At 36.1% G+C, this 11,046-nt stretch overlaps 1 protein-coding gene across 4 annotated transcripts in view; it reads left to right on the forward strand.

The window, feature by feature from the left end:
- LOC133377431 (formin-like) overlaps positions 1 to 10,770 on the forward strand; it is a 234,409-nt gene extending 223,639 nt beyond the window's left edge. For 2 of the 4 annotated variants that reach the window (XM_061611483.1, XM_061611485.1), the window contains exon 17: positions 183 to 10,770. In XM_061611483.1, the coding sequence (XP_061467467.1) occupies positions 183 to 227 (45 nt within the window). In that variant the 3' untranslated portion in view covers positions 228 to 10,770. The remainder of the gene's footprint in view (positions 1 to 182) is intronic. The other 2 variants (XR_009760707.1, XM_061611488.1) reach the window with 2 other exon arrangements.
- The last annotated feature ends 276 nt before the right edge of the window (positions 10,771 to 11,046 follow it).

Below are 11,046 nucleotides of genomic sequence, written 5' to 3' on the forward strand. Positions count from 1 at the left end.
AAAAGCTTGCCATTATCTTCATATGGCACTTCAGGAATTAATTTTCTGAAAAGAAAAAACTTATGTCTACTCTGGTTTCTGACTGCTCAGGTCTACTAGACCACATACTCTTTGCAATTTGAGAACAGATGGAAAATTAAAGAAAAGAATGATAATAAAGTTCCTTTTTTCTTAAATAACAGAAAGAAAGACTACGTCAGAAGGAAGCCAGTGTGACCACCAACTGAAAGAAGACACATGAAAATAATGACAGTGTGATTTAATACCTTGCATGATGCTTCCCTCTTCCCACTCCCTAGAGAGCACCTTATTTTAGATGTTATGAAGTTCTACTTTGCTCTTCTCTTCATCAGACAATCCTCAGAAGACTTCTCAATCCCTTGGCTTGTACAGAAGAGGGAACAATAAGAAGTTTGTTTACATGGGAATTATGGACTATATTATGCACTAATATAGAAGACAGCAAAAGCAAGATTTTAGACAGTGAATTAGAAAGCTTTATGCCAGCTGCATCCGAAGTATGGGATGGCTGAGGCTCATATAAGCCTATTGCACTCTGTGCTGGCAGACTGCAAGATTTATTGATTCAGTGTCAGTTTAAAATGATTTTCATGGTTTCCTAAGGCTTATCTTTATCATCTTAAAAAATGGTGGACATTAAGTGTATCAGATGTATTCTGTATTTTATTACAATTATTTTTATAGAAATGCAGAAACACTGTTTTTGCACATGTGGAGAGAGACATAATATATATTTTATTCTGCTTGAATAAGTTATAGATAATGTAACTGGTACATTCATTATGTTTGGTGTGTTGTTCATAGTGTACTATTCATTTGTCTAATGGCAAAAGGAAGACTTTCCATATCAACATGAGGCCAAGTTAGCAACATTCAGAAATGCTTTATTTATAGTCAGTCATCTAGCTGTAGACCATGTATTTCCTTTATTTATCATTAATCTGTACCAAAGCCTATATTCTTTCATAGTCAGCACTGCGGTGAAACTGATTTTTAGAACATGTTTACATTTTCCCATGCATAGGGGTGTGTGTGTGTGTGTGTGTGTGTGTGTGTGAGTGAGAGAGAGAGAGAGAGAGAGTTTACACAGATATGCATACCTTGTACATATGTTATTCATATGCACTCTAGTACATAGACTTTAAATAGAAAGACCATATTGCTTTCCCAATGAGGTACTGTGGCAGCTCATGTGAAGTGCCATGTAGATCTCTGTCACAGGTATGTCAAGGTCTCTCCCCTCTACATGTAGGTGGGGAAACTGTAGGAATCACAGAATCATGATCTTAAAATTAAAGAGCAATGAAAAAATAATCATGTAAAATAAAATGCTGATAGTCATTAATACTTAAGCAAAGACCAACAAATGGTTGCCTCGGCAACTAAAGAGTGTACCAAGAAGGAGATGAACAGGGATTCTGTGTCCTAGAGGACACTGGAAATATGGTATAGTGAACAAGTATGGTAAATTAAATTGAGAAAGGAATGTAGAAGAAAGAGAAAATACATCATCTAAAGAACAATCAGATTTAATAAAAGGTCTAGCCAAGGTTGATTCACATCATTGCATTGTTATTAAAAAATAACTTATAATTTCGTGTTATAGGAAGTTAATGTAACTGTTAAAACAACCTATTTGAAAGATTTAGCATATAGTATACTGTTTATCTTACATAATTAAAGGGAAAGGTTTTAAGATAGCACATGTTATATCTGCCATTGATATGCAAAGGTTGCTGAAACTCATTTACTATCCTAAATATTGAGATTATAGTACAATTAATGACATTCTAATTATTTTCCTCTTTAATATAGACATTCATCATATAGCCCTACAATTTTCCATGTTGAAGGAAAGAAAATTTCAAAAAAAATTGAAATAGTTTGCATGAAGCTCAGGAACAGGAAAATTGTAGCATTAGAAATGCAGACCAGAGTAGCAATACAATCTAGGAAAGCCAAAGAGTAGCAAATAGTAGTCAAGGAATGGTAATAAGCCTCTTACAAAGTCATGTGGAACTTTAGTGACATGCTTCTGACTAAAAAAAAGATATGTTGTAATGGAACTATGTTGAAATTTAAGGACATATTCAATGTAAACCTCCATTTAAAACTTATATCAGCAGCCACACTACAATTAGTTCAACTGAAACTGATCTAATTGATGTATTCTTTCACAAGGGATGTAATGCCAATACTGATAAGAGACCTGAGACCATTAATACTGATGCTATCAGCTGATCTTAAAGTCACATGCTAGCAGTAAGAAGGCATAGTTAACATTGGTGAGTATTGTATTATCGATTTTTTGGGAACTGAGATAGTGAAATTTACCTGTGACTAAAATGATCCAAAACATTGTAGATTGGTATACAGTACTTTACCACAGGATGTTGCAAGACCTGAATTGTATATATGGTTGTATTCAACATAGCATTAAGGAGATTATTCTAGACCTAAAGCTTCTCTCAGCAGCTCACTGGGAATCAATTTTTCTGATTTCTTGCTGCATCAGAAATTTACTGCTTCTTCCCTCATGCTGATGAATAGTTTTTCTTCTCTTCTTTAGAGCAGTCTTGTAAATATATTGAAGCATGTTCTGACTTGAATCACCATTTTCTGACTTAAATCACCATTGCTTTCTTAGCAGTCTGGTCCTTTGGATCAGCTTAAGATACTTAGCAGTGAAATACAGTCCTGTTCTTGTCAGCTGGGGGGCATTTAGTTCTCTCTGCTCCTCTTGTGAGGAAACCTCCATTCCTTTCTTACTGAAAACTCAGGATGCTACAGAGGCAAGAAAAACTCAGCCTCTTCATGCTCCCCACAAAGTTATGTAAGCCTATTTGCATAGGGCAGATGTACTACAAAAAGGCTAGGAAAATATTTGTGCCATTCTGCAGTTAAAGGCAGCTGTCCTTTTTGCATATGCAATAGGAAAAGCATATAGTATATGTTAAATATAAGGAATTGTAACCAGTGTTACAAATTGTAACAGTGTTACAAATCTTTCCTCATCATTGATCTCATCTATATCTGATTCTTCTGTTATTTTTTATTTAATTCATCTTAATACATGGTGATCAAAAGTGCATGCAGTTAAAGCACTTTTCACAGTACACAGTGAAATTACCAATTGTGCTTGTGTTTTTATTGTTTTTAAATCTATGCAGCATACAAAATTGTGACCTCATGGTGGAATCCCATCCACATTTCCTCCAATTTTGAGAAACACTGCGGGGTGGGGGGTTTCGAGAGACCTGTAATGTGACTCCCAGCTTCATTGAACTTACGCAGTCTAGGCTTGTTGTGGTGTCCAATTCTAGACTGGATGTGGGAGCCATCAGTAGGAAATTAAACATCTCTGGGTCAAAGTTGTATGGAATGCACATTAATAGGTTTCCATTGAGTTGCTGTTAGCAGAGCTCCTTTTACAGTATTGTTATAACAGTCAATTCTCTTGTTTGGCTAGTTCCGATAGTTCTGTTTAGTCTGAGAAGAATCTTTTGTCCTAAGCCCATTAACATCTCACAGTTATTCAGAGCCCATTTCTGGATTGTTTTGTTTATTTAAAGTTTACTGACAGTAGCACTGGGAATGGATCTAAATGGAACATAAACAACTGGTCCTGTCTCATGCCTTGCATTTTTGATTTCTGATACTTAACTACCCTGCTGTGAACTGGAACAATTCCTTATATTCTGCTTCCTGATGCCAAATTGATGAAAACAATTAAAGTGCCATGGCACCTTGAGACAGGACCATTCACACTGTAAATGAGAGTGTTGAGAATGTGGGTTAAATGGGTCCATTCAGAGTTCAGCACATAGTGCAAGCAGTTACAGCATCTGATCACTTCACTACACAGTCACATAATAGTTTCACCCACATTCACCCACATTACCGCTCAATCCATTTTTGGAAGCTATGAGAGAACTGTGGTAAATGTGAGTTGAACTGCAAGCTGGATATGTAGCGAGACAAGTGTACTGCCATTTGAACATGTGCCAAACTTCACATGGTTACACTCAACCAACATTATCCTCAACATAACAATTTAGTGATGTGAATTTTCTTTAGCTGGTTATTATGTCATTAAGTGTACTCCAAAATATTGTGTTTTTTTCCTTCTGCCTAACACAGATTAGTACAACTGTTCTTCTGGAAAACAAGACAGTTTCTACCAGTGAAAGATCATGCAAACTTTCAAGCTAACACAACCCCCCGCCCTTATAAAATAAAATAGAAGTAGCAAATTCAGAACTAACACAAACTGCGAGAAGAATATATACAAATAAGAATAGCTTGACTACATATGTTGGTTACTTTGGCCATTGTTGTGCCTCTGCATGTGTCCCTCTTGATTAATATTTTATTATTAGGCTACTCGTGCCTACCATTCTGACAGTACTGTGTAACTGTTAAGTCGCAGAAACAGTAGCAACTTTCTAAATGATTATGCCACATGTGTACTGGCAAAAAAGCTGCCTTTCCATTCTGATTCAAAAAAATTAAAGTCTTTTTTACTTTAATTAAATAATATGCATTGTTTCTATTCATCTTAAAAACAAAGTATTGTACAATTGGGTTGAAAGCATGCACTCTTTCACAAACAGGTTTAATAAGCGGTTGTATCTCATTTTTTCTATAACACCATTCTCCAAGACCAACAATTCTTTTTTCCCAAGACAATCATTCCAGAAGAATCATTTGCAGTGTGCACCTCTGCCTGTTTCAAGAGTTCCTTGTAGTTGCTGTTTTTCCGAGTCTTTCCCAGTTTTTCTCTCTTGCTACATTTGACAATCTCTTCATCATGGATTGTTTTCTTATGAAAGCTCTCCCTACTTTCCCTTTTACTTCAAAAAATCACTAAACTCACAGTTTGATCATGTAATACTTTCATTTTTCTCAGACACTGAAACCTGCCAAAACCTGTATAATTTTTCTTCCAGTATATTTCACATTCAATGTGAAATATGATTAGTTACAGTCCCTTCATAAAATAGTTACTCATCTTCAATTTCTTGCTAGTTAAGGAAGCAGAAATCATTGTTTCTGTGGCCTAACTGCTCTGGTTTTCCCATTCAGAAGTTCTCTGTTAGGCCTCTAAGTGGTGTGGAATCCTATAGCATGTTGAGAATACTGTTGGCATTCATTCTGAATAAGACAAATTTAAAGTTCCCAAGATGGGAATAGTCTCCCACACAGAACACAAAACAAAAAGCAGAGAAATAGTTCCACACAAAATCATTCTGTTTCCCAAAGGTTTCATGAGACTGCATTAAAAGGCTTTATACGTTTGGGTTTGTTCTGAGCCACTCTTCATCTGAAGCATATCAAACTGGCTTTTCATATGAATGGTATTTTTAATTCACACTTCTAAGTCCTCTGCCTACTCTACAAACAATTCTTAAAAAATGTCTACATTTTACAAAAAATGACTTAACAGCTACTTCAGTTTTGTATTGTTTTTAGTTTAGAAAAAAATAACAAATAATTCCAAACCACAATGCTAAACCATCTAGAGGAAAGAATGCGAAATATGCAAAGATCTTTCACAATGAAGAATGACATTACCTTTTCCCTCTTCTGTTACCGCCACATATGAGATCATAAGCAATTAAATGCATTCTGTTTTTTTGCAGAGATATCTGAATAAATTCCTTTCATACCTCTGTCATCCTAGAAGCTGCATCAGAAATTTAGAACACAGAATCTGAAGATTGTTATTTAGAGCATCCAGTTGTACATAATGCATAGACATTTTACTTGGGTAGACAACTTCATTGGCTCAGAACCCCATAAAAAGGTTTCCCAGGGTCAAAGGCAATGTTGCAAATATGACTGGCAGCACAACCTTCAATTATTATTAATTTATTATTATTATCATTATTGACTCAAAATTATGAGACTTACTCCCTAGTATTTATTAATTTTATTACATGTATATCTCATCTTTCTTCCCATAATGGAACCTAAGACTACAAACATGCAGCCCTCAGGTGGTCACCCATTCAGACTCAGACCTGCCTAGCTTCAGATGGGTTTTGATCTTAGGTGTCTTCAGACTATACCTGGGACTAATGTGTATTTAAGTTTGCAACCTCCCTAATCTTCCCATATAAAAGAAAATGCAAATACCTCTTGTTTGTGGAGGCTGGCTATATCTGTTTTTAAATGTGATAGTCTACACTAGTGTGAACTTACAAGATCTGAACAGGGTGGTTCATGACAGAAGCTCTTGGGTGTCACTGATTCATAGGGTCGCCATAAGTCGTAGTCGACTTGAAGGCACATAACAACACAACAACAACACTAGTGACATAAATAACAAATCTACTAGTAGACTTTTGTATTTTTTAAACTATTTTTATTGAACTTTACATTTCTTTAAAACAACAATAATACTTTAATACAATACACATGAAAACAGATGTTAGTAATTAAATATTAAAATTATTAAAACAGTATCTAAAATATATCCCTCTCCTCCCCCCCTGGCAATGACATAATTTTTAAATAGATTCACTTAATCTACCAACCTGAGTAAAGTATTTTAAAAGGAAAGAGAAATTATAGGGCATTCAAAATGTTATATGATAAAAAAAAAATCCTTATAGTTTAGGCATTCCAACTGGCCATGTACTCTGTTGATGGCTCCCATCCCTGTGTTGTTTGGTTTACATATAATATGAAGGGGTACCAGGAATCTACAAAGGTTTCTTTCTTCAACTCACCCCTAGCTTGTTGGAGTTTGGAGGTTAATTTCTCCATGAGCCATACTTTTTGTGACCAGTACTGTATTGAGGCACCCTTTACATCTTTCCAATGCTTAGCAATTGTGAGATGAGCTGCCATAAGTAGCTGACCTATCAAATTATTACATTGTATATCCTTATTGGAGTCTAGAAATAAATTCCAAATAGCAAGTTGTGGTGTTTGGTTAATGTCTTGCTTGGTTATTTGCTTAATTTAGACTTTTGTATTTTATGATTGATAGCCTCCTTGAACAGACAGGAAAAGCACGATTTAAATTTGTTAAACAAATAAAATAAGGTCCCACAAAAAGTGTTTTGTTTATTTGAATAGGAGAAACCACATGTTGTAATCTCCACTATTTAAATCAATTGGACTTAAGCATATTTGATTATGATTATTATTTTGTTAGATTGTGCCCAATGATTGTATCTTTTGTACAGGTAAAAACATAATCTGAATCTAGTGCTTGAAAACATCCTTTTGTATAATACTGCTATGTGGACACAACAAAGTTCAGTATCTGAGAAGCTTGGTTTATGTCTTCAATGTCCATTTTAAACATTTTGCCATTTGTTTGAGCCTCCTTTGTCCCCAAACCATATCCCTGATCCAGAGAAACTGTAAGCATAACAGAAGACTATCCACTTCTGCTACACTTTTAACTTCTTTCAACAGCCTTCTGCAAGGGCTCCAGATAATACTTTTATGAACTCTTTGCCTCCAGTGCTGGATGTGGTCGTTTGCAACAGCTTTTTTTTGCTATAGTTGATCTGTGTGCAAACTGCTGTTTCTGGATCAGGGGAGACATGCTTCCAACCTCATCTCTGCTTGACTCTTACAGCCCCAATGCATCCCTGCCTGTGATCTTTTCTTATCGAGTTCCACCACCCTCAGCTGTCCAAAGATTTCCTGCTGCCTCAAATGATTTTGTCCTTTCTCTCTTGCTGCCCCATTTGCCTGTAACTGCCTCCTAGAATGCCTCACCAATGCTAGCATCTCTTTCTTCAAATCTGTTCTCAAACCCACCTTGTTGGTGAAGTCTTTCACATAACCTCCTAATCCCCGTACCCTACCGTATCTGACAGTAGGACATGTCATAACTTCAGTTACGTTATATTCCTGTTTATCCCTCCTTCCATTTCTCTCATTTTCCTCTGTTGTTTTTAGATTGTGAGCCCCTTGTGGGAGGTACCTGTGATTACTTGAAAAGTGCCATGTACTGGGATGGCACTACATAAGTAAAGAGTATTTTGAAGTTTTATGAATTCCTCTTCCTTAACCATTCTGATGTGAATTTAAGTGTGTGCCTTTCTGGAATGTCGATACAAGGACAAAAGCAGGCCTTCTCATTCTGTCTCTTGAAAAGGGAAGTGATCTTAAGATGGCCTCTTCCATGATCCTGATTCCCAAGAGATCTGTAGCTCTTCCTGTTTTCCAGCCCCATGAGACACCTTTTGATACAAATTCCAAAATAATGTAAACACTGTGTTCAGAAATCACAAATCTCCTGGTGATCTTCAAACCACTTCCTGCAAACAGTTCTGCTGAATGCATGTGAATGCATTTAAAAGTCTATGTTTACTTATTCAAAAATGTATGTCCCACCTTCTAGTGCTCATACACTACTCAAGCCCACTTGCAGTCATTTAAAATAGCAATTTTAAAAATCAAAATAACAACAATAAAAATAACTAAAAAGCCACAATAGCAGAGATCACAGAAAAATTATCTTCACAGGGAATACTTAGCAGGCAAACGCCTGCTGGAACACAAATGTATTTACCAGCTGATGAAAGATATCCAGAGAGGAGTCCAAGAGTCATGGTTTTCCACAATATTAGTGCAGTCACTGAAAAGGCCTTATCTCTCATCATCATCTATGCCTCAGCCCTTTCATATTTCAATGACACAACGCACTCATAGTTGAAAGATTGATGTTTTGTGTCAATCATTATGAATAATGATCTTTTTAGAATGTGTTATGAGGGCTTTTATCAACTCTTTGTGAATGTAAACGAATTTCTTCCTCACCAACATCTGAAAGTTAGATCAAGATATTCAGTTGTATTACATCACCTTCTTCTTTGGTATGCAATAAAAACATTCCTCTGTGTTTGAATAAATAAACATCATAAGCAACATTTCCCAATTTACATGCTATAGAAACCACAAAGACTGTAAGAAGGTCAGGAAAACATTGGTATTTCCAGCCAACTCACAAACAAATATTGCTAAGCACACAGTTTATCTCTTAGAGCATGGGTTACAACGGACATGCATTCTGAAGTTGAGAGTAGAAGCTAACTTGTCTGTCCTATGACCCAATTTCATGAGTCACTAATGCTGACCAAGAAGCGCGTAGGACTGGGTATGAGAATCCCAGCACTGGCATAAGGGCATAGTTTGCAAACCTCATGCCAGCACTAGGCTTTTACCCTAGCCTGACTGCCAGCACAATAACAAGTATTGGTGCTATCATTAGTGCCCTTTCTGTCCCACTAAGCAGTGGGAAAGGTTTCCTCAATCCCCTTCTGCACTATCCCGTAGGCACTTCAGGAGCCCCCAAGGTACAATATTTCTTACAACGGGCAGAACTGTTAGATTTCACGTTAGCCATGGTGGTACAACTAAAGCAGATGACTGACAGGCTTTTAAAACTAGTTTGACCGCAGCATCAAGTAGTGACTTGTATGTCTGAATGATCAATCACATTAAATACCACAGATTGATTGGGGAGGGGATGGCCAGACAGGAAAGGGTTAAGCAGCCTCTTTCCTGTCATTCCTTCCCTCAAACTCACAGCCTTCTGGGACTAGCTTGGTCAAGGAGAAATGAGGGAAAGTTGCACAGAACCTTGTGCCATATGTCTAGTTTGGATCTGAGTTGCTTAAACAAAAGCAAATTTGAAAGATTTCATATAATGTCATTCCATAGAGCTTGGTTTCATGAGAACAGGTCTCTTTGGGTCTGTTCCTGAGATTTCAGAGGCAGATAGGCAATGCTTGTGTAATGATGATGTAATCCAGACTACAGCAGTGCATATAGACCAGGCACTTGTGTGATATAAAATAAATATCTGAGCTTATAGCAAGGGCTGGGAATTGACAATGTTCTTGATATATATTTTTTCATTACACATAAAGATCTTAAACAGAAAGAGACTAAATTGCCCAAGTATCGAGTCGTCTAATACAGCAGATGTTGCATAGTAGTTAAGAGCACGGCATGGGAGCCAAGGAAATGGTGGCTCAAATCTCATCTTAATCATAAACTTACTGAGAGTCATTAGGTAAGTTACTGTGTCATGGTTTTGGTCATCTATCCCCATCCTATGCCATCTAGGATGATAGTAATACTAGCCCAACCTGGCAAGGCTGTTGTAATGATTAAAGACACAGAGTTAATTAGGTGTTTGGGGCACTTAGGGAAAAAAACCACTTGTATAACGATACTTAGTATCCTAAGAAGGTGTGATATTGTTAAAGAAACTATAATTTCTATGGGTGGTATTTAATGCCAGTCTTACTCAGAGTAGACCCACTGAAGATAGTAAATATTACTATCTTAGGTTCATTCATTTCAATGGGTTTGTTCTGAGCAGGACTTAGTTGAATACAACCCTTAAACTATTGTTAAAACAATAGTAAGTGTATATTAAATACATATAAGACCAATGGGCAGGAAGGTGAGATGGAAATGTGAAATCTGTGACGTTAATATGACGTACTACCCCATCAATAAGTATCTAGGATGTACTGCTATTTTCACCAACACAATATTGCTGTGACATAGGAAGCGCTTGATGCATTTGGTGCAAATATGGAGGATTTATTTTTTTGAAAAGCTGATTGGGTTACGCTCAGATATTCTTTACAGTTATGTATCATATGTTCCTGTTAAGTTTTTTAAATTTTATTGGAAATTTCAAGATGAGTTAAATTTGTAAAAATGTTTTTATTTTTCAAAGAACGAGATATGGGACCATTGCTTGTAAATAATAGAATCTATTTTCCATATTATTGCTCTGTATTTTTATATGCTAAGTGTCTAGCTTAATCATACAGGTTTGTATGTTCAAATAACTATATCTAGAGACTATGTTTTACTAATCCTGATGCAGTGAAAGCTTTATTTAAAAACATGAATTTATGTATTTTGACTCCACACATAATTTGAAATATGCAGATTTCAAGGTATACATTAGCAGATATTTTAATAACCTTGTTTCATTAATAGCTGATCCGCTTTTCATTTTCATAAGCTGCAAAC

The sequence above is a fragment of the Rhineura floridana genome, chromosome 2, assembly GCF_030035675.1.
Source record: "Rhineura floridana isolate rRhiFlo1 chromosome 2, rRhiFlo1.hap2, whole genome shotgun sequence".
In the NCBI taxonomy this organism is placed as follows: Eukaryota; Metazoa; Chordata; class Lepidosauria; order Squamata; family Rhineuridae; genus Rhineura; species Rhineura floridana.